Below are 21,738 nucleotides of genomic sequence, written 5' to 3'. Positions count from 1 at the left end.
TAAGGTAGTTTCTAAAATCGATATTCTAATTATCAAAATTGATTTGAAACCGAAAATCAAACTATACATTTATTTCAAATTAATATATTCAAGTTAAATGTGATGTAAAATAGGGTTATATTTGTCAAATAACCATCTATAAGATGTCATGTATTTGTTTTTCTATTTTTAAAAGTCTTTATAAGAGGAACTTAAAATTAAAAACAAACCACTTTATAAGACCATCTTATAAGACCCTCTTATAACACATGGTCTTATAAGACCCTCTTATAACTTAACCCAAAAAAACAAATAGCCCCTCATAGAAGGATTGCCTATCAAACTTATATTTTTTTGGTTATATTTATTTCATTTTATCTTATATTATAGAGTCAAGTTAATATATATGTGCAAAGTTTTGCCACCAAAATTTTCAGTGTTCGATCTGTTCTTCCCATTCTATTTATAGACTTACTTTAACCATATTACTAAACTAGAAAACTTACATTTATCACATAGATTTTAATAAATCTTTTTGCAATATATTTCATTTTAACATTAATACATTAAATATCACTTAAAATAACGTTTATTTTTTAAGTTTGTTAATTTTATAATTTCATAATAATATTTTATAAAATGAATTTAGTTGATTTTAATTGATTAATACAACTTTAACAAATTTTTTAGTAGTTTGAAGTTTTAATTGTGAAATGCGAACATATATATTTTTTTTAACTAATGTTTCTAAATTCATTTTGTAAATCAAATGTATAATATAGTACCCGACCCTTAAAGCCCTCTCGAGAGGGTTGAGGGGCGGATAAAGACTTCGAGATTTAAGCATTGGTTCGACTTGACCCAACCCTCAAGACAAATGAGGGTAGGGGCTGCCCCGACCCTGAAAGCACGAGGAATTCGTTGTTTGAGAGTCCGGCCAGACACCCATTTGACACCCCTGGAGGTGTGCATAAAACCGACCGAACCAACAAAACCGATCAAACCGAACCGAAACAGTTGGTTTTGGGTCGGTTATGCTTATTAATCGGTTCGGTTCGGTTAAAATATGTGAAAACTGATAAGATTGGTTTAGTCCCAAACCCAAACCGAACCGACCTGCCATATATAATATATATTAAAATATACATATTTAATTAATTTAATTCCAAAATACGTGAAAACCAATTAGTTTGGGTCGGCTAATATCGGTTGAACTGTAACTCAATTGGTTCGGTTCGGATGAAAATTAGTTTGGTTCGGTTAGTATAACCCTACCGGTTCAGTTCAGTTCTAGAAAAATATAAACCGATAGGGTTGGTTCGGTCATAAATTTGATTTGACCCGAACCGACCGTGCATACTCCTACAATATATCCATCCGATATATCATAATATATCCATATCGGGTACCACAAAAACTGATATATATATATCACTGATATATCAGTCGATATTTTCAGCTATGCTTCTATGATCTATCCTTGTATTTAGGGGTGACTTCATATTAGATCAGATCGGATAAAGGATTTTTGGAAAAATTTCCAATTTTTTTCGGATGACAATATCCTTTCCAAATCCGATCAAATTATTTTTCGGATGACAATTTTTTTTCCGAATTGGAAAAAATCGGAAAATCGAAAAATTTTCAGAAATTTCAGAATCCGCATAATATGGAAGTAAATTGGAAATTTGAATTATATAATCGGATTCTCTTTTAGAATAATATTTTTTTTTATCCAGTTAATACATTCATTTTGAAATGTATTAATTCAGTAAACTTAGACCTTTGAACACGTTCATTCAGCAAATTTTTTATTCATGTTAATATATTAATCCAGTAAATAGAAATATGGAATAAATTGAAACATGTACTAGAATGACAATATTGATTTATTGAAGTTGTGAGAGAGACAATGTTCTATTTCTCTAGGATTTTTTTTTTGTTTGTAAACTATATGTAGTTTTAATTTAGTAATTATATGAAATAGACCGCTACATGTTAAAAATTTGGAAATTAATCGGAAATCGAATCGGATTGGATTTTGAAAACATATCCAATTCCGATCCAATTATTTTTCGGAAAAATCAGATATTGAAATTTCAAATATCAAAACACAAATATCATTGCCAAATTCGAAAAAATATCGGATCAAAATTAGGAAAAATTAGGTTTTAGAAACAAAAGACACCCCCACTTGCATTACATTTAGATCTAATGACCAAATTCTCAATAAATTCATCAAACACACAGCAATATGCCTTGATTCTCTTCATTCTCTGGTCCGCAAAGATCAGAATAAAATATCTAATTTTGCAAAATGACAAAACCGCAATTTGAAGTTTTACCGAAAAAATCAGTAAATAGGCTTCATTTTTTACATTCTTTGATCAACATCACTTCAAGGGAATAACAAAGACCCTTTTTTTTTAAACCCTTAACACCCAGCCAATAAACGAAATCAAATACCCACATAAGGCACATAGACGATTAAATTTAGAGATCAATTACACAGGCACATGGCTCTTTTAGAGAAGGCTTGGATGAAAAGAATATGAAGTTTGACTGACACGCAAGTCTTTTTGTTGTTTTCAAATGGCTTGGGCTACACGAGAAAATTCTCATAAAGATGAGTTCCGAGACCGTTACATGTGTGATCCAACGGTCCAAAAAAAAAAAAAAAAAAAAAGAAAGAGAATGTGAGTTTGTTTTTTATTTTCGGAGCGTTGGATCACATATCCAACGGATCTCGTCCCTATGAAAATATTATCGGATAGATGAACTCTTTCAAATTTATTTACTGTTTCATTCCAACCACATATCTTCCGAGAGCCCGGCTATCCTAGGGATCTCCTTATAGGGACGAGCAAGGAGGACCGTTAGATTGGGTCTAATCAATAGATCAAGATAACAAATAAAAAAAGTGAAAAATGACCCGAAAAAAGGAGAAAATAAAAAACGTGACAAATACAAAAAATAAAAAATAAAAAATAAAAAATTGGTCCTCTTCTTCTTCATGGAGGCAAGCCAAGCCAACAAGAACAAAGTAAAAAATATCATGGTTACCCAATCCACATATTTGACTCATCATTAAATTTTAAAGATACCCATTTTGAAGACACTCGTCAGAAAAAGTAGATGGAAAAGAAGTAGGACTAAAACATGGTTTTGAGGTAGGAGAAGATTTGGAATTTTATAAAAGTTGTATTAATATATGGAACTCAGTTATACAAATGGATTTAACTTGTTTTTCAAGTAGAGTTCAAAATGTATTGAAAAGATGGAAGAATTAGTTGAGAAATACCCAATGATAAAACTTGAAGCAGGATGAGGGGTTAAATTGGATTATATTGGGTATCCGAAATCGTCATTGTCTTATGAGTTTTGAGGAGATACTAGTTCACTGGGTGTAATTTAGTTTTTAAAATTTGTGTTGTTTCTTTAATGAAAATTATGAGAATTGGTTTGTTTTGATAGTGGATTTGTTTGTTTTTATTTTTGGTTTGGAGTGGTTTTGTGTTTTTTTTTTTAAATGTTTAAACTGTGTTGTGAGCTCTTGTTGAATTAGTAGAAGAAGAGTAGAAGACTATCGGGTTGTTTTTTTTTTTTTTTTTTTTTTCCGCCAATTTTTTTTTTTCCCTTTAGTTTATACCTTTTTCTCGTCAGTTTTCACTTTTTTATTTTGTAATCTAGATTTGTTCAGATTAGACACAATCTACTAGTCATCCTTGCTCATCCCTATAAGGATATCCCTGGATAGCCGGGCTCTATCTTCCGGAGATAGCCGAACTATTACTCACACATGCTTCACATTCATATAGACTAACACATATATTATCTATACAGCAAACAAGAAAAGTGTGGGACCAACCACCCCAATCTCTAATATTTGGATTTTGTTTATGACGTAAAACATCTAAGAGTATTAATGGGGTCTAACAATAGTATGCTGATAGTAGTCAACAAGTGCTGGCTTTTTTGAGACTGGGATTCGCAATTCGGATGGGTTTCTGCTGGGATTTTCTGGGACTGGGTTCAATTTCAATTTTTTGAAAATCAACACTGTATGAACAGGGCTTTTTCTTGCCATACGGCAAGGGCAATATACTAGTACAGTACAAAGCATGACAAAAGTAAAAACAATATATGAATGCCAAATTATAATAGAACCTTATGTCCTTTCCTATATCTTATAACCAAATTCTAGAGTGCGTAGGTTGTACCTGCGCTGTGCAATCTGGGCCCTCCATCAGCAAGGGGTGAGGGTGTATTGCATGGCAGATTCTCTAATCAAGGGTCTATTGTACCAGCACACCATAAAGAGGGTGTACTCTAGAACCTCTATATCTTATATATTTTACGGTGTTAACATATTTTCTAGTTTCTAAACATTATGAATAAATACATATAGTAACAACAGTCATAAACTTTAAGTTATGAGAGAAAACCTAGAACAGTCATAAATACAATGAATGCCATGTTTTTTCCTAATGAAACTCAGCTATTTCAAACACATGTACATTCCCATCCATTGAACCAGAGACGAGGAATTCCCCATTTGAAGAAACGGACAGAGATGTAATGTTATGCAAGTACCCATTGAATATCTTCACACAATTCTCAGATAGGCTATCCCATACCAATACTTTCCCATCTACACACCCCATAGCTATGTACTGCTATCCCATACCAATACTTTCCCATCTACACACCCCGTAGCTATGTACTGAGATTTACCTAACCATGCAAGGCAACTTACACCAACCTGATATCAACAAATGGGATTATGCTTTTAGGACAAAAAAGTTATGTCTACAACAAGCCACGTTTACCATTACATGGTATTATGTTTACCAAATCTAGCTTGACTTGGAAAACATATATTAGTATGTCCATCTTCATTACCTTTCATTTTCATTAGACAAAATAGATTTCAACATTGTTACACAATTATCTAAAGAAACAAGAGTATGGGAGGAAATGACAAGCAATTTGAGAAACCAACACACAACACCTCATGAACGCATGTAAAACGAGCTACAGAATTTTGCATATCCCAAATGATAAGATTCTCATCCAAAGATCCAGTTGCAAGCAAAGGTATGCTGCAAAGCAATACATTGATGAGAAACAAAAATAAAACACAAGCAAAATTAAAAACAAGATCAATGGGAATTTTGGATAACATAAAATAATAGGTCTAATTAATTATAAAGTGGGCAGAGAAAATAATATTCCATAATAAAAAGATTATCCTTGTTAAAACCATCGCTATAACTCATATCCTCGTTAACACCAAAACCTTCTTCTTCTTTTTTTTCCAAAAACTCTTAGGGGTTTCCACTCCATTAGGATTTGAAGGTTTTATCACGGTAGAAGTTGAAATCCTTCACCAGGACTTTCCAAATACAGGTCCAATCAAAAGGCATTCAGTAACGGTCCCTAAATTAAGTAGGAACATAATATAATTCTCTTAAGAACCTAATCGACACAAAAGGCAATTGAAACACTAGATACCATGTTATTTGCATGAACAAATCTAGAAATTTCAAACTATCTAAATTGGAATAATAGTTCGCTGAACTTAGTGAAAATTTTAAAAATGGTACCAACATTTTTTTGGCCTAACAATACCATGAACTTCCAATTTCTTACGGTTTAGTGCATTTGGACAATTATGTCTTGTTAACTAACAGTTGACCAAGTCAACAATTGAATATTTACACATTCTGACCAAAATACCCCTGCATTGCCACTAAGTTTTGGTCCATCACACTCAAGTTTGTGGTCATGTGCCGCCATCTAACCTATCTCAAAAGAGACAATCTGGGACGAAATCTTATTCAATCCCTACCACCACCGGTCAGCTTCTATATCTTCTATGTTTGAGGAGCAAATTTTCTAATCAACCACTATAAAATCAAACTCCAAATCACTAATTTAAGAACTCCAAGTTTTCCTTCGTCCGATTGAAAGAAAGAGTTTTCAGGTGCCATTTTATTGGGACAAATCACAAATGGGTAATGTCTTGACACATATTTAGAATTGTCCGACATATATTTAGAATTGGAAGGGCTTAAACCAATTTTATTGGGTAGTTTCAATTTTTGAAAGAAACTAAATTATGATTGGTGGCTTGAAAGAAACTTAGTTATAACTGGTGGTGGTGGAATTTGTGGTGGTAGTAAGAGATAGATGAAGAAGATAAGAAACCACCATAGGATTCGCTCTATTGGGACTGATTAGATGAACACGTGTCTACAACTTTTAGTGTGATGGACAAAAACTTGGTGACAATTTAGAAATAAAATGCCAACTCTTGCCTAGGTTAAATTAACAAGACTGAATTGTCCAAATGTACCAAATTGTAAAAAATTGAAAATTTATGGAACTAGTAGGCCAAAATAAAAAGTGCGGGTAGCCGGGTACCATTTTGAAAACTTTCAATGAGTTTAGCGCTTTTTCAGACATTGTACGTGCCCCCAGGTGAACTTTGAAAAAGAAATCAGAGTAATTACCAATTTCACTATGTAGGTCCATGGACTATAATACAACACTAAAATTGTGCCACTCCCGGGTCAAACCACAAAACGCAAGGTTGATAACTATCCTATAATAATCCTATAAATTGAGTTGTTAAGAACCATGGTTCACAAGTAACTTTGCAGAATTGTTGATTCACATGGTAGGATATGTCTTCATACTCCAGGTATTATCCCCGCCCCGTCCCATTCAAGTCATATGTGCGTAATTTTCTGTGTATTTATAAAAGAAAAGTAACTCTTGGGAAATAACGTACTATTTTTCTAAAAAAATTCAATTTTTCAATGAAAATGTAATGCTTTACGTGTTCAAAGTTTTTTCCTTCTCGAATAAATGCCTAGTGACCTAATAATTAAGATTAAATTGCTTAGGCCTTAGTTATGATTAACAAAATAATGGTTTGGGAAAAAAAAAGTTTGGAATTTATCCAAGTACCGCACTTGAAGGGGATTCCTGGCATTGCCACTGACTGCCAATACCTTGGCGAAAGCCCAACACACTCGACAGAACTCGAGTGAGTAAGCAGGGAACTGATTACCTATATCAAGATAAAATTGAACGATCAACTTCCAGTCAATGTCATCTAAAAAGACAAGCTTCAATACTTTCAGTTAATATGAAACAAGATAGGAAATCATCAGTATAATAACATTGGTTGAAAGAGAGATGTTCATTGCACTTAATTATACTTTCAAAGTAGAGTGGTAAAAATGAAAAATGAAAAACATAGTGAGTAATAGACTAATAGACACAGGTTCAAGCTCAAAGAAGAAACTAACACAGTATTCTTAGCACAATAATTCTCAATGTTGAAGATGTTACTCTCATTATTTGATTAGACACTACCAGCACCACATTATGAAAAATAACACGAGGCTATGTAGAGCTTTGCCACGGCCATATAGCTAGTCGTTTCTCACCAGGGTGTTCCCTTCAAGTTTCAGAATATTGGTTGCATACCTATCACTAGAACCATTTAACTGGCTCTACCTCTTTCAATATATGAACACCACGAAAAAACTCCAGACTATAATGGTTTTTAGTTTGCAGCTGAGGTTAAATGTTATGGTTTGTGTAAGTCGTGGCTAGGATTCATGCCTCAACAATTGTGTTAATCACCAAAAGGTTAGGGAAATAATTAACAACCTACCAATAATTGGGATTTAATATGCTTCTTTCGAAATTGAACTCACCTAATTTTTAAGAAATCATACACGCAATTTAATTGGCAAATATTAATCGAGTCTTAGAAATAACAATAATGCAAAAAATAAGAAACTATATAGTATGAAAGTTAAGGATTTTAATTTGAGGATTATCCATCCATAATTTCATCAAAATATTTTTTAAAAATATAAATTTTTTTTTGGGAAAACTAATATCTAGCATTTCTTTTAGGTCCATAACTTCTAAAATGTATTAAACTCAATGAGCTACTATAAGTGTGAAACTTTTAATTGATAGACTCGACTCAACTAGCTACTATATGTGGGAAACTTTTAATTTTATGAAGCGAAGAACGTATGCATCAAACTAGACCGTGAAGGAAAAAACAGTTCAAAACACAGAATTGTGGCAAGATATTCAATATATTAATACTACAGAGAAGATTATATATATATATATATATATATATATATATATATATATATATATATATATATATATATACAACTCGGCTCTTAAACGGACGTCCGTTTACGGACTTGTTATATAGTGTCTTGCGCAGCTTATATAATATCTTGCACAACTTATATAGTGTCATATATAAGCATAAATTAAAAAGTTAATAAGTGTAAATTAAAAAAGTTGTTCAAGACACTATACAAGTTGTTCACGACACTATATAAGTTGTTCAAGACACAAGTCCGTAAACGGACTAGTCCGTCCGTTTAAGAGCCGGGCTATATATATATATATATATTTGGGGGTTGGGGTGGGGGGAGGAGTTCAAAATGACTTGAGAGATTGCACCATCCATAAAAATCGATTAGGGTAGACAAGCAACTTAAACACATTCAGTTAGAAGAACAGATATTCCATTTCTACATAATACATGTAATAGTACTTAAAAGTATTTCACTTGAGGCACTTGCCCCAGGCCCCAGGTCACCATTGTGGGACTGTGTGATCCGCCCCTGACATGGAGCATCCAACATTATCAATACTCTTCAAAGTCAATACAACAGTCTTGGTGGTTTGCACATGGACCCAATTCACTATGGTCCAGGGGCTCGGGCACCCAACAATAGTAAAAGAAGAGGTGAAAAGAAACCCAATAGGTGAGAAAGGGAGAGATACATACCTTCCCAGTTGCAATGTGCACTATGCGGGCAGAACTATCCTCGGACCCTGTGATAGCAAGGTTGGAGTCATAACTTATTGTCAAACACGTGATTGCCTCGATCGGTATGATACGGATAAGCTAGAACATAACATAAGAACAAATAACTGTCAGAAAAACCAATGCATCAAGGGTGTATAAGGAGGGAAGAATAAAAAAGAATCGGAAAAAGATAATAACAGCAAAACCAAAGTAACAAGGTGTCAAATGTGCAAAAGCACAACCCACACATTTCACTGAGTTTTATGTGTATATTTTGAAATCAAAACACATCACAGTTCACAAAGGAGCAAGGTTGAATTCAATTGAGGACAGCCATATATACAATGGTAAACGTATTCACACGAATTGAAATTTGTGTACACAACATCAACAAACCCACACATTTCATCAACTTTTTATGTACAGATTGAGAAATCAGGGCTTATCACAGTTCACATGTGAGAAATGTTGCATTCAGTCGAGGGAAGACATGTATATAATGCTAAACTTATTCACAGGAACAGACATTTGTCTACACAACAACAAGTAATTGAAGCTTGTCTACTCTGCATTGCAAGTTTGGACTGCAAAGTCTACTTTGCAGTGCAAGTACATGTAAAAGATGTTGCCAAATGGCATCGCGGGACTTAAAGTTTCATACTTTCATAAATTTACCAGAAAACCAGATGTAAAGTGTAGAAAGTACTGGACCTATACCTCACCCATCTATTTTTGAATATTTTCTTAGTACTAGCCTATTTGTACGTGTCTCTGCCACGTAAACAAAAAAAATGGCATGACCTGTAATATTTGGGTTTGGCAAGGGGCAAAATCGGAAAAAAAAATAATAGCGTGATGAATTTACTGTTGAAACTCTCGTTTTCTTTAACAATCTCTGATTTTATTTTATTTTTTCATTAATTTATAGACGTGAAACTACTATTTTACCCATGCAAAAAACAAAATAAAAAAATAAAACAAACAAATGGCATGAGCTGTAATATTCGTGTTTGGAAAGGGGCAAAATTAGAAAAAAAATTAATGGCGTGATGAATTTCACTGTTACTCCCACCGTTTTCTTTAAAGAAGTTAGATAAATCTTTCACATATAAACTGTGCTAAACTTTATATGATTTTAGGGCTTAACTTCTTATTTATTATAAAGATTAAGGAACTAATGGTAAATCGCTTCCAATAAGAGAGAATTATTTTATTTACTACTAAAAAGAAAAGACACAATAAGAACGCAGGATACACACCCTTCACAACATGAATTTTGGACCCCGTTTTAGGGTTCCATTTCCTCAATGATGTATCATTAGAAGCGGTACAAATTGTTTCCCCTATAGAAATGAAACCAAGTATACCAACTTAATAATGTTGGGAGATTTTACTAGAAAGTCACACCTCAATCTACCTACTTTCTATCCCAAATGATTTCAACTTGGAGATCACACCAAGGAAATCACCCACCCAAGACTTTGGTAGTTATCACAACAAACTCAAACAAAGAATGGCCCACTAATTTATCATTACCCATAACAAGCAAACAATAAATAAGGAAGTAAATATCGAAAGAGACACAAAGATTTAGGTGGTTCTGGTAAATGTTACCTACATCCACACAAGAGCCGAAGTTTCCTTTATAGAAAAGATTGGAGAGTTTACAAGAGATATCGCTAATCAAGAACAAAATGCCTCACTCAAACCCTAAAGCTCAATAGAGCTCCCACAATACCTAAGAAATGAATCTCTCAAAAGTTATCTCAACCCTAACCATAAGTTTCTTTATATAGGTGGGGAGAAAATTTCGTGAGAAAATGGGTTTGGTTATTGAAATTTCGACAAACTGTCAAAATTTCATAATATTTCGTCAAGACGAATTTTGGTCGGTTCACCTGGGCCATCCAAACTTCTCAAGGTTGGTCAGATCAGGCCGACTTCAAAACAGGAGTGAAAAAAACTACACAAAAGTGGGACAGTGCTAACGGGCCGTCCAAGAGTGAAAAACTGGCTTAATCCAGCCATCTATGTTTCACAATTGTTAGTTCCTCGCTACCATCACCGGAGCAAAGCTCGACGGTTCCACAAACCCAACAAATAAAACTGAAAACATAGTATCTACATATTCATATTGATGGAAGAATCAACATACAAACACTGGCGACACTTATATAACAAGTTTATTCATCAAAAAATAGGAAAAAAACATGAGCGGCATTCCTGATTGAAAAACAAAGACAAAATTTCACATATATATCGAAATTTCATCAAATTCTTGTGGTCCGAAATTATACATCCGAGTCCAGTAAAACTTGACATATTCGAAGCTTCCGAGTGTGCTATATGAAAATAGAAACTATCCCTGACGCGTTATTTAAAATGGTCTAGGAAACGGTAATGTTGTCGTTAGGATCTCTCACTCTTCTATGTTTCCTAATTCGAATCAGATTTTTATTCCTCACGCGTTTCCCCTGCTTCGTTATAAAACTTTCCAATTGCGTACAACTGAAAACACACTTGAAATAAGTTGGCAAAAAACACCTAACGCAGTTGTGCTATAGAGAAGAAGAAGATGGGTATAGTGTTTGAAGAAAATCAATACTGGAGGAGGGGAAAGATGCTTGGCCATGGTAGTTTTGGCACAGTGCACTTGGCATACACAAATCCAACCAAGAAAAGAAGCGGTTTCCCACCTGTTATGGCGGTGAAGTCAACTGCGTATGCTGAGGCAGAAGCGCTTATGAAGGAGAGCGACATACTGATGGAGCTTCAAGGTTGCCCTTACATCATTGGCCACTACAGTGATGATGATAACGTCGAGAATGGGCACGCCTACTTCAATGTGTTTCTCGAATATGCATCCTTAGGTACCTTAGGAGATAGAATTAGAGAGCGTTATAGTGATTTTGGCGTAGGGTTACCTGAAGCAGAGGTCAAATATTTTACTCCGATGATTCTTAAAGGTCTTAAATATATTCATGAACATGAGTATGTCCACCGCGATATCAAACCAGATAATATCCTCCTGGTTTCTTCTTCTTCTGGCTCTTCATTGACTGATATCGTGCCCAAGATAGCCGATTTTGGGCTTGCGGAGAGATTAGATAAAGAGGTGAAGAAGGATGATGAACCAACTTTTTAACGGGTACTGCACCCTACATGGCACCAGAGTCGATTTGTCGTAATGAATACAAGCCTCACTCTGACATATGGGCATTAGGGATTGTTGTTCTTGAGATGCTAACAGGAGAAGATGCCTGGAGTTTTGATGTGGAATATGATTCTGAGGACAGTCTCATGAGTCGAATTGGCTATAGCGACGAACTGCCGTCAATACCTAGTAGTCTTTCGACTGAAGCGCGAGATTTTGTGAACAGATGTTTGGTAAAGAACACAGCACATAGGTGGAGTGTCGACGAGCTACTTAGTCACCCATTCCTTGCTGTCGACAACAAGAAAGACGGGGCTGAAGAAAAAAGCAGAGGGAAAGCAGAACACAGGGTTATTCTGTCTCCAAGGACCCCTTTGCAGCCTAAATGGTGGATATCCATTAGTAGTACTGACGCCACGTACAGGGTAGCTGCATCTACTGAGGACTTAAAACTCAAAGATGAAAAGAAGAGAAAGATAACAGATGAGATAAAAGAGGATAATAAAGAGAAAGAGGTGGTTGAAGAAGTAACAAAAGGGGAAGCAGCATTAGGGGAAGTTTTGCGTCCAAGGACTCCTTTGGTGCCTAACGACTGGTGGCTTTCCTTTGGTAGTCTTCACACCATATACAGGCCTAAAGCTGCAAGTAAAGCCGCGCAGTTTGAGGTTGGAAAGCGGAGGAGAGTAGCAAATGAAGTCAAAGAGGTTAACTTTGCTACTCCGTCCTTCATCCCATGCTATTGACAACACTAAGGAGGCAAGAAGCTGGGAAAGCCTACAAGACCAGAGTGTTTACAGGGAGGCTTGGGCAGCAACAGGAGCTGAGACCGGGTGAAGTATGCAGAAGTAGTTGTGTGTTCCACCACTTAAATCACCATAAGGACTTGTATTGGCATCCATACAAAAAGCTCGTGACCTTAACATTGCGGCAGTAGATCAGGCAGCAATGCGGTGAAGGAAGACTGGGAAAATAGAGAGAGGATGCCGGTGGAAGGGCGGGCGAGACTCCTGATACAGATTATTAATTATAAATTTACTGACATGTAAATTTAAGAAAATTCATAGCAATAATTATGTTGAATATGTATAAAAGGAAGAGCTATTTTATAAAGCTACCTTGCATCTGGCTGTAACTCCACACCATGTACTTTCCTTTTAACTGTTAATACAACATTACTGAGTATTGTGTTGCCTTCCTCTTTTAGCTTTATCGATGCTTTTGTATCATGTGAAACCATCTTGTGCTGCAACTTTTTTCCCTATGTATTCTGCTGTTGTAAGTAAACATCTCAGTTTGATTTCCTCTATGTTCAGGAGATGATAACGATAATAGGTAGGTAGTGCCAAGGAAAGGATGACTCTTATTGTGTGAGGCTTGACAACTAGACTAAAAGTTTCTATATAATCGATTCCTTTCTGTTAATGATACCCCTTTGCCACCAATCTAGCTTTAAATTTGTCTACTAGTCCAGTTGGCCTATACTTGATTCTAGAAACCCACTTATTTCTGACTATATTTTGACTTGGATCATAAGGAACTAACTCCTAACTCCTAAGTACCTGTTTATTGTAATGCAGTGATCTCTAATGCCATAGCCTCTCTCCACTTAGGATCCTTTACTGCTTTTGAATAACAAGTTGGTGTTGTAGGTGAATCTTTCATTTGAGATAATACAGCTTGTGGAAGAGGATGATTTGTAGCCTTGGACTTTTGTGGAGGACTATATCTGATGATAGGTTTTGTTATGCCACTCTTTGATCTTGTGTGAATTGAAGTTGTTTGAATTGATGATTGTTAAATGTGAGATGCAGGAAGATTTGAAGGTTGAGTTGGAAGTGATTCAGATGAAGGTGAGGAACTTTGAGTTTGCTGGACTGAGTTTGAATGTGTTGTCACATGAACTGGTTCTGACAAAGGAGTTAGGTGTTGAATACTTGAATTCGCTTATAAAGTTGTATGCAGAGCAGTTGTTTCTGATGTATGATAATTAGAAACAATATGTGAGACGGGAGAGTTTGATGAGACATTACTTGGAGGTGTACAGAAAAAAGGAGAATTAAGAGGAATAGAGAGGATAAAATAGGACTCTAAGTACTTGCAAGAGAGTTTTTTTTTTTTTTTTTTTCCCGATAATCACAGGAGAGCTTGAATTTATAGAACTATGAATTTTGAAAGAAACACAACATTTCAAATCTCTTTTGAACTATCTCAATTGGTTCATTTGGGATCAATGGAAAAGCCCCATAAGTACAAAGTAGTTTTTGAACAGCTTCATCAGGGACCATGTGACATTCCTTAAGCACACACAGTGTATATATTGTCTTCAGAAGAGTTCACGTTCTCTTTAAAGTTCTGTATTATATCTATTGCTTCTTTTGGAATCAACGGAAAAACCCAACCATTGCTACCTTACACTCTTGCTGTCACGTCAGTATCCTTCCTTAATCATTCTTTCTTGCATCCTTTAAACAAACAGAGAGATACAGAAAGAGAACATTCACAAAGAAATTCAAATAATGAGAAGAAGCGAAAATTAATTACTGATAAGTATAACAAAATATATTAATCATCCCCGTTATTGAGCTGGTATAGAAAATTTTATATATTTAATAACCCTGGCCAGGTGATAGACGAAATGTACATTGCTATTTATTTCTAAGATGCATACAGATATTTAAGGCCTACAGGAACTGTCATTCAGACAGACACACGGTGATGGTAACAGTTGGAGACGTTGTTCTGAACTTGGTGGCATCTGATATTGATGCTTGCTTGGAAGAGCTTCTTAGTGATTGTATCCCATGTGAATTTCAAGAACAGACCAGCAATGAGGCAAATGTGATTCTGACTGCTGTGGTAAATGCTCCTTGGCAGAGAGTTAAATCATTAACCATCTATCCCCAGATTTGTGCTACCATCAAGTGGCACATAAGCAATATGATTATATGAGTGCAAAGGTGAGGCAGCAAGCAGAGTCTAAAGGATAGCCGTTGTCATGAAGCGGTGTAGGTCATCTGGGGGTTGCCTTTTTTTAGCGCTTGGGAATAGAGTACCCTCACGGTGTTGCCATCCCTGATAGTAAATGAATATCGTGTGCCAGAGCAGAATGCAGTGTTTTGAAGTCACTGTCTTTCTTTACATAGGTGAGGTACTGAGGTGGGAAAGGACAACAACTGTGCTGTGACTCCCCTGCTCAAAGACCTCTGATGGACAGTGATCTGGTTCACAGGCAGACTGCAGCTTCTGGATTGCGTTGTTTGAACGCCTTACTCCACGTTATGAAAGCTATCATCATAGACGAGATAGAAGGAATGCAAGGTGGCCTTGGGTCCATCTATTATCCTTAAGTATGGTCTCCAGGGCCTTGTCCATCTGACAAAGAAGGTCAAGGAGGTTTATTGGAAGATTTATAATTCACAGTACAGTGGATCAAAGGATGGACTTGGTGCTACGTGTACATACCCGGCCTGTTCTAGTGGATGAGGGGAACAAGTGAACAACGTCTTAGCAACCGAGTTGATGATATTTGTATGAGGCTCGATCATTTTGACATCTTCGCTTCTTCAAGTAATTTCTTCAGCTTTTCGGTGTGGAAGTTGCATTCTTTTTTTTTTTGTACTAACAAAATTTTCTTATATCTTTTCATATTAGCATGGTCAGAAACATTTACTGTGTATTTCTGACTTCTGTTCATTTGTAATATCAAAGTTTGGGGTGATCATTGATTTGAGGTGTGGACATGTCATATGCATATATGATTCCTTTGTACTTGCCAGATTAATACACATCTGTGCGTCTTAAACCTCATGTAAAGATACTACAAAACTAACAGAAGGCAGTGCTACAGAATGTTCCACAGTGCTGAATTGTTACAAGCTACATGGTTGATTAGGTGACTCGAGGCAAATGCAGTACGTTCACTCGCAGATAAGAATTATCCAACATGCATGATTTCAGGCTAGTGCCGCATAACAATCACAGATAGCATAATATAACTATATCTAAATTATCCTCTAAAGAAATCATTAGACCGGCTGAATGTAAAGCAGAGTCATTGTAATATAGTGGAATGGGTATTGAAATTGCTTTAAAAAATGTGCTTCAGTGATGTTTTCGAGTTTAAATTGAGGGAAAGAAGAAAAATGGAAAAAGAGAGAATGTATTATGAAACAAAGTTTCTGATCTTACTAGTTGAAATGTCAATATAATATTGTTTCCTGTAGAAACAATATTATATTCCTGCATTAGTGTATGTACGTGATAGTAAAATCATTCATGTATCATCATAAGGTGACTTATCAGATATAGTAAAGTACTTAATCCCTCATTTCAGGGAAAGTCAGTTTTCTAATAGTAAGTTTAGTGTGAGCAAATGTACGTCTGAGATGCCATCGTTCCAGGATAATCATACGATGACTTATCAGATATGCTTGTAGTGGAGTTGTGATGTTGTTGTAATTGTAACTTGTAACTTGTAACTTGTAAGTGTAGTCTGGGATGATAGAGGGGGGTGGGACATCATCTACATGTAAACTTAGACAATCCAACCTGGATACGGCAACAGTAAAACAGATGGGGCTAAACAAACTCTAGGAACTGCCAACATACAAAAACAGATGGAAACTAAACAAACAAGAGTCGCCTTACTCATATCTATTTTGCCTAGTTAATTTTGCGGAAAAATCAACTTATTTTTCATTTTTTCAACATATTAATTTGTTGATGAATTACATATCGTAAGGAGATATATCTAAGGAAAAACCTATCATTTTTCAAAATAATTTGTTGATGAAAAATATGTGGATATATCTCAAATTCAAATAAGTAAAAATGACTATGATTTCAAACCGATCAGATAGTGATCGAACGTGAAAGCAATTTGATTTCCTAAAAAAAATCAGATAGTGGAATCTAGCTTGTTTCTTTTCTTGAAGGAGTAAAGTTCTATCTTTAGAACGTTGGTTGCGGGTAAGAACAGACTCAAAACCTTCCCTTTATGGGGGTGGGGGATGTTTTGAAAGCAGCCTAGGGGTTGTGAGATTTCTCATCTGAGAACATGGATATCTCCGAGTTCGAATGTATACCCGTGGAGGGTGGCTGATACGCCTGATAGAACCCAAGTAACAGGAGCACAAACAGCAGTTGAAGCAACAACCCAAACCACAACTCAGGTTGTCTTGGTTAATGGAGGTGCACCCAAAGCCACATACGCAGTCCCATCAATTAAATTGCCAGTGGGGGCTGTTGTGAAAGGATTAGAGGCATGTAAACATGCTATGGTGGCTCGCTTGGACACGAAGAATCTCAAGATGGAGAGTATTCGTCATGAAGCAAATACAAAATGGGGACTTAGCGAACCAGTAAAAATCTCTCCCTTGGGTAAGAGCTATATTATTTTTCGATTTCTTAATGAGGATGATATGAACAAAGTAAGCTTAGGGGGCCTTGGTATCTGGGTAATCAATTACTCAGAGTCTCCAAATGGACTCCAAATTTTGCTCCTGGGACACCTAGGCATTCTTCAGCTCTAGTGTGGGTGAAATTCCCTAGACTCAGCTTCGAGTATTTGGAGGTAGAAACTCAAATGACAATGGGAAGAGCTCTAGGAGGTCCAATCTGAGTTGATAGGAACTCTCTTGAAAGAGACAATGGGTGCTATGCTAGTGTTTTGGTAGACATCGATCTTTCAAAACCTATTCCAGATAAAATTATGGTTGAGGTTAGCGAAACTTTTGAGTTTTCACAAGAGGTTCAACTGGGGACCTTACCCAAATTTTGTAGTCACCTGCAAAATTGTTGGACATATTGTAACTGAATGCAAACAATTGAAGAAGGATTTGGAAACGGCTCCTATCACAAGCAAGGAGAAAAGGGTGGTCACAACAACAACAGACACAACTAATGCTTGGGGAGACACAACAACAACAGACACAACTAATGCTTGGTGGAGACAAAAGAATAAGCAAGCGGAAGGAACAAATGCAGAGAGAGCAGGAGTTTTAGTAGAACAAAATAGAGCCTCTGAAGCTGTTGTAGAGAGAGTTGAAGCTACTATTGATATAGCAGTTAAAGAACTTTTTCAAGAACTGAAGCAGCAGCCCAAGTTATGGAGGAGTCAGAATCAGAACATGATCGACAGTGATAATGATGTGGGTACTGCAGACAATGAAGTTTTCTATGATGTCAACAAGAGTGTGGATGGTGATGTTGACAATGGAGAGGATCCAGGAGTAGACAACACATTGCGGAGGAAGGGAGAGAGGTTATAGTTGTCGAGGATAAGTCCAACTCTTTGGAAGCAAATGAGGGGGGTATTGATTTGGCTAGCGGTGAGAATAACAGTGATGGTGAGGAAGAAATGGGAAGATCTCCAACTTTCAACAGAGCTCCTAACTTAGTATCCCTTGATAAAGGCACTGCAGTTGAGAGCTTGAATAGGCGAGTAGACTCCTATTCTTCTTCATCCGAACACAAGATATGCAGAGCAATCCTCTTCCACTTATTATTATATATAATATTCACATTTTGCCTGCAAACAAAAACATAACTAGCATACTTGCCTGCAAAAAAAAACATAACTGGCATACAAGATTAATAAATTAACAAACTCTGAGGTCAATATAGCGATAAGCGAGAGAAATATTATAATATATACCACAGCACAGTTTCATAACAAAGAACCTAGAGACGAAGGGACATACAAGAAATAGATCCATATTATAAAGTCTTCAATCCCACATATCAAGAATTTCTATACTTATAGATTCTTAGTTAGGATAGATTTTATCTGAGGATTTCCTTGATTCTAGGTTCTTTGATTTGATAGCATCTATCAGTGTTTTTGCTTCTGCTAGGAGTCTGTTTTGGTCCTCTTGACCAACTTCTTCAAGTTGCTTGATCCCAAGAATTCCAGCATGATACTTTGGGCTCTCTCTCAGTAATATACATGCCATACTGTAGACAAACTTAGGACATCTTCTAGTCTGCAGAGATGCCAAGAACTCACTATCAAATATCCTCCCATATTTCCACATTTGTCTCTTATGGTTCTCATCGGTGTTCATCATCAACTTGAATACCTCAATCAGACCTGAGATTTGTGGGCGAAAACGATTGGCATACATGACTGTAAAGAGAGTTGCGGGTGTGCAGTTCATTACTATACAGATCTTGTAAGCAATAGGAACAACATGCATTCCTGTATGGGAGAGATGGATATCATACAAATACCTTTGCAAGCTTCCATCATCTCCATCCCAATTCACATTGTACAAAAATCTGTATAGAGTTGCTTTCATCAGCTCAGAGATAGAGAAATGGTCGTGTATTCTCTTAATCACATCTCTTTTAAGGCGCACTCCAGATATAGGGCAGTTAACGGAATAGAACTTCCTATAACCATCTACAATATGGGACCAAGATTTTTCATAATTTTCTGCAGATTTAGCAAACATCTTTAACATTGAAGCAGCCAAATAAGAATACCCTTGAGCAATCTGATAAGAGTCCCCATATTCTGTAGGTTCTATGCATGTACCGGATGATTCGTATACTGTCTTGTCTAAGATGCCTATTTCAACATCAGCAAGCATAGCTAAAGAGTCTGAATCTGGCATTAGTCTTGCTGTCTTTCCTGATCCAGGTCTTTTAAGTTGAAAAGCCAAAGAGAAGATTAATCCGATATGATATTGTGAGACTCCGAAAGAGAGTGTTCGGAATAGTTCTCTTCCAAGTTGAATAACATTAACATCTGGAAGCTTTCGAAGGGTTAAAGCTTCATGATGTCTCCAACTATCATCTGGGAAATCGCTCTTAGATGTATACATAATAATGTCGGGAATGTCTCTGAATTCGGCTGGAAGCTCTGGTATGTTGAGTTTAATCTTGGATAATCTCTCTTCCAGATCTTTCATATCCTTCCGCACAGTAACTCCGGTGTATGCAATTGGTGGTTGGGTTGAAGATGAGGCAGTATTGGCAATACTGTTTTTGTGTAGTTGCGTGAAGCGAGCAAACGGATCATCCATCGTGGGTTGATTGGGCGAAATTTGTTCTCGGTTAGGGTTGAATGGCCGAAATTTGAATATATAAGGACGTAACCTACAATCAATTAGGGCTGTCAACGGGCCGGACCTGAACAGGACACATCTATGTCCAGGCCCAATCTAAATCATATTTGATATTTTGAGTCCAAACCCGGCCTAGGTTCTATTGGGCAAATTCAGATTCAGGCCAGGCCTAGGTCCGTTAGCAATACATGAAAACTATTATTTTTGTCTAAAATTTAATCAAATTTGTAAGTGGTAAGAATAATCAAACCTACAACTCGACCATAGATTGTGGCACGCGTCCTATACAACGTAGTATGAGTGGTTGTGATTTCACAATAACCCACGCATTTAAGATTTAGCCAAGAATCAAACCCACAACTCTTGTGTGGCAAACACAATACTAACCAATATGGCTGGCTTCCAATTTTCTATGTCAACTTTCAGGAAATATAAGATATATTAATAATATTAAATATAAAACACATAAACTATTATATATTTCGGGTCGGGCCATTATCGGATCGGACATAGGTATCTCCAGACATGGCCCAATAATCTTATCGGGCTAAATTTAAAGTCTAAGTCTTTATCTTATCGGTTCGGATTTAATTGGGCTTCGGGCTTATCCCAGCCCATTGACAGCCCTACAATCAATCAACCTAAAATCAAAGAAATCCTAGTTATTCTCTACGTACAACTAGTGGAGATAAAATCTATCCGGGTGAACTAGTGTTATCCCACTAGATGAGCCAATTAGGATTCTAGGAAAATTAGGAAAATTAACTTTGGTTTGACCGTTAACTTTTAAGTCAAACAACTGAAAATAAAAGTTGACCGTTAACTTTCAAGTCAAACAACTGAAAATAACATAAATGTCCTCATTATTTTCAAAAAGAAAATATTCAATTTTAATTAAATGGGGCATTTGTGTTATTTTCAGTTGTTTGACTTGAAAGTTAACAGTCAAACCAAATTGACCGTGTATTTAGGAGGAGACTCTAATTTCTAATTTCCCAAATAGTATGGAAATCCTAATTGGCTCATCTAGTGGGGGGTAAATTGACCATGTTTGTTTAGGAGGAAGACCCTAATTTCCCAAATAGTAGGGGAAAATTCTAATTGGGGCTAATACTAGTTAACCCAATATCCTAACTAGAAACTCTTAATATGTGGGATTGAAAACTATGTTGCATAGATACAATATCCTTCTTAGAAGGTCATTCAATCAATCCTACAATACTTGCTAGTACGTGCATTTTCAATTTCAGCCATCTTCTCTTTGTTTGCAGTCAGAGACATTTACTTTCTCTTCATTTTGCTTGGAACGAACGACTGAACGCAAGTGTTCCAATAATTCCAAAATCATTTACTAGAACTCCTAAATATTTCAGATATAGTATCCACATTCGAAATGTTGGCATATACTCAAAACTTAAAACAGTGACACGTAGCAACTGGGGGTACGGTCGTACACAGCAACACATAAATACTCAAACCCAGATTTGATTATTTTACATCCTGATTCGGTGTTTGTTCATTTTTCCATCTCCACGGTCATCCTGTCATTTTTGATAGGATAGGCAGACCAAGAATACCATAGAGATATGGGTTGAATCATTAATTCGTCTTTTCTCATTTTTGCAAAAACCAAAACGTTTAAAACTATGTTCATTTTAAGAAATGCTTTT

The 21,738-nt window shown here is 36.0% G+C and overlaps 3 protein-coding genes and 1 pseudogene across 4 annotated transcripts; 2 read left to right on the top strand and 2 right to left on the bottom strand.

Annotated features, from left to right (window-relative positions):
* Positions 1-3,797: 3,797 nt before the first annotated feature.
* LOC147485571 (uncharacterized) lies at positions 3,798-10,873 on the bottom strand (annotated as a pseudogene). Its single transcript, XR_015202741.1, has 7 exons — positions 10,813-10,873; positions 10,105-10,188; positions 8,825-8,944; positions 6,999-7,057; positions 4,991-5,081; positions 4,637-4,741; positions 3,798-4,595 (listed from the first exon to the last, which is right to left on the bottom strand). The product of XR_015202741.1 is annotated as an uncharacterized LOC147485571 (transcript).
* A 179-nt stretch (positions 10,874-11,052) lies between these two features.
* LOC147485569 (mitogen-activated protein kinase kinase kinase 20-like) lies at positions 11,053-13,195 on the top strand. The gene has a single exon (XM_086571655.1). It carries the CDS (start codon positions 12,008-12,010, stop codon positions 12,740-12,742), a length of 735 nt encoding a protein of 244 aa, XP_086427781.1. The 5' UTR covers positions 11,053-12,007; the 3' UTR covers positions 12,743-13,195.
* Positions 11,421-11,990, top strand: LOC147485570 (mitogen-activated protein kinase kinase kinase 20-like). Its single transcript, XM_086573550.1, has one exon. It carries the CDS (start codon positions 11,421-11,423, stop codon positions 11,988-11,990), a length of 570 nt encoding a protein of 189 aa, XP_086429676.1.
* A 5,429-nt stretch (positions 13,196-18,624) lies between the features above and the next one.
* LOC147485568 (uncharacterized) lies at positions 18,625-20,084 on the bottom strand. Its single transcript, XM_086572871.1, has 2 exons — positions 19,230-20,084; positions 18,625-19,089 (listed from the first exon to the last, which is right to left on the bottom strand). The coding sequence occupies exons 1-2, from the start codon at positions 20,024-20,026 to the stop codon at positions 19,080-19,082; spliced, it is 807 nt and encodes a 268-aa protein (XP_086428997.1). The 5' UTR covers positions 20,027-20,084; the 3' UTR covers positions 18,625-19,079.
* Positions 20,085-21,738: the final 1,654 nt, after the last annotated feature.

Source organism: Coptis chinensis, chromosome 7 (genome assembly GCF_015680905.1).
Source record: "Coptis chinensis isolate HL-2020 chromosome 7, ASM1568090v1, whole genome shotgun sequence".
In the NCBI taxonomy this organism is placed as follows: Eukaryota; Viridiplantae; Streptophyta; class Magnoliopsida; order Ranunculales; family Ranunculaceae; genus Coptis; species Coptis chinensis.
Note: the sequence above shows the minus strand (reverse complement) of the source record. Positions and strands in the feature narration are given on the sequence as shown.

Excerpts from the sequence above, each read along its gene's own strand:
- LOC147485570 (XM_086573550.1), top strand. The coding sequence starts at position 11,421 with ATGGGTATAGTGTTTGAAGAAAATCAATACTGGAGGAGGGGAAAGATG.
- LOC147485569 (XM_086571655.1), top strand. The coding sequence starts at position 12,008 with ATGGCACCAGAGTCGATTTGTCGTAATGAATACAAGCCTCACTCTGAC.
- LOC147485568 (XM_086572871.1), bottom strand. The coding sequence starts at position 20,026 with ATGGATGATCCGTTTGCTCGCTTCACGCAACTACACAAAAACAGTATT.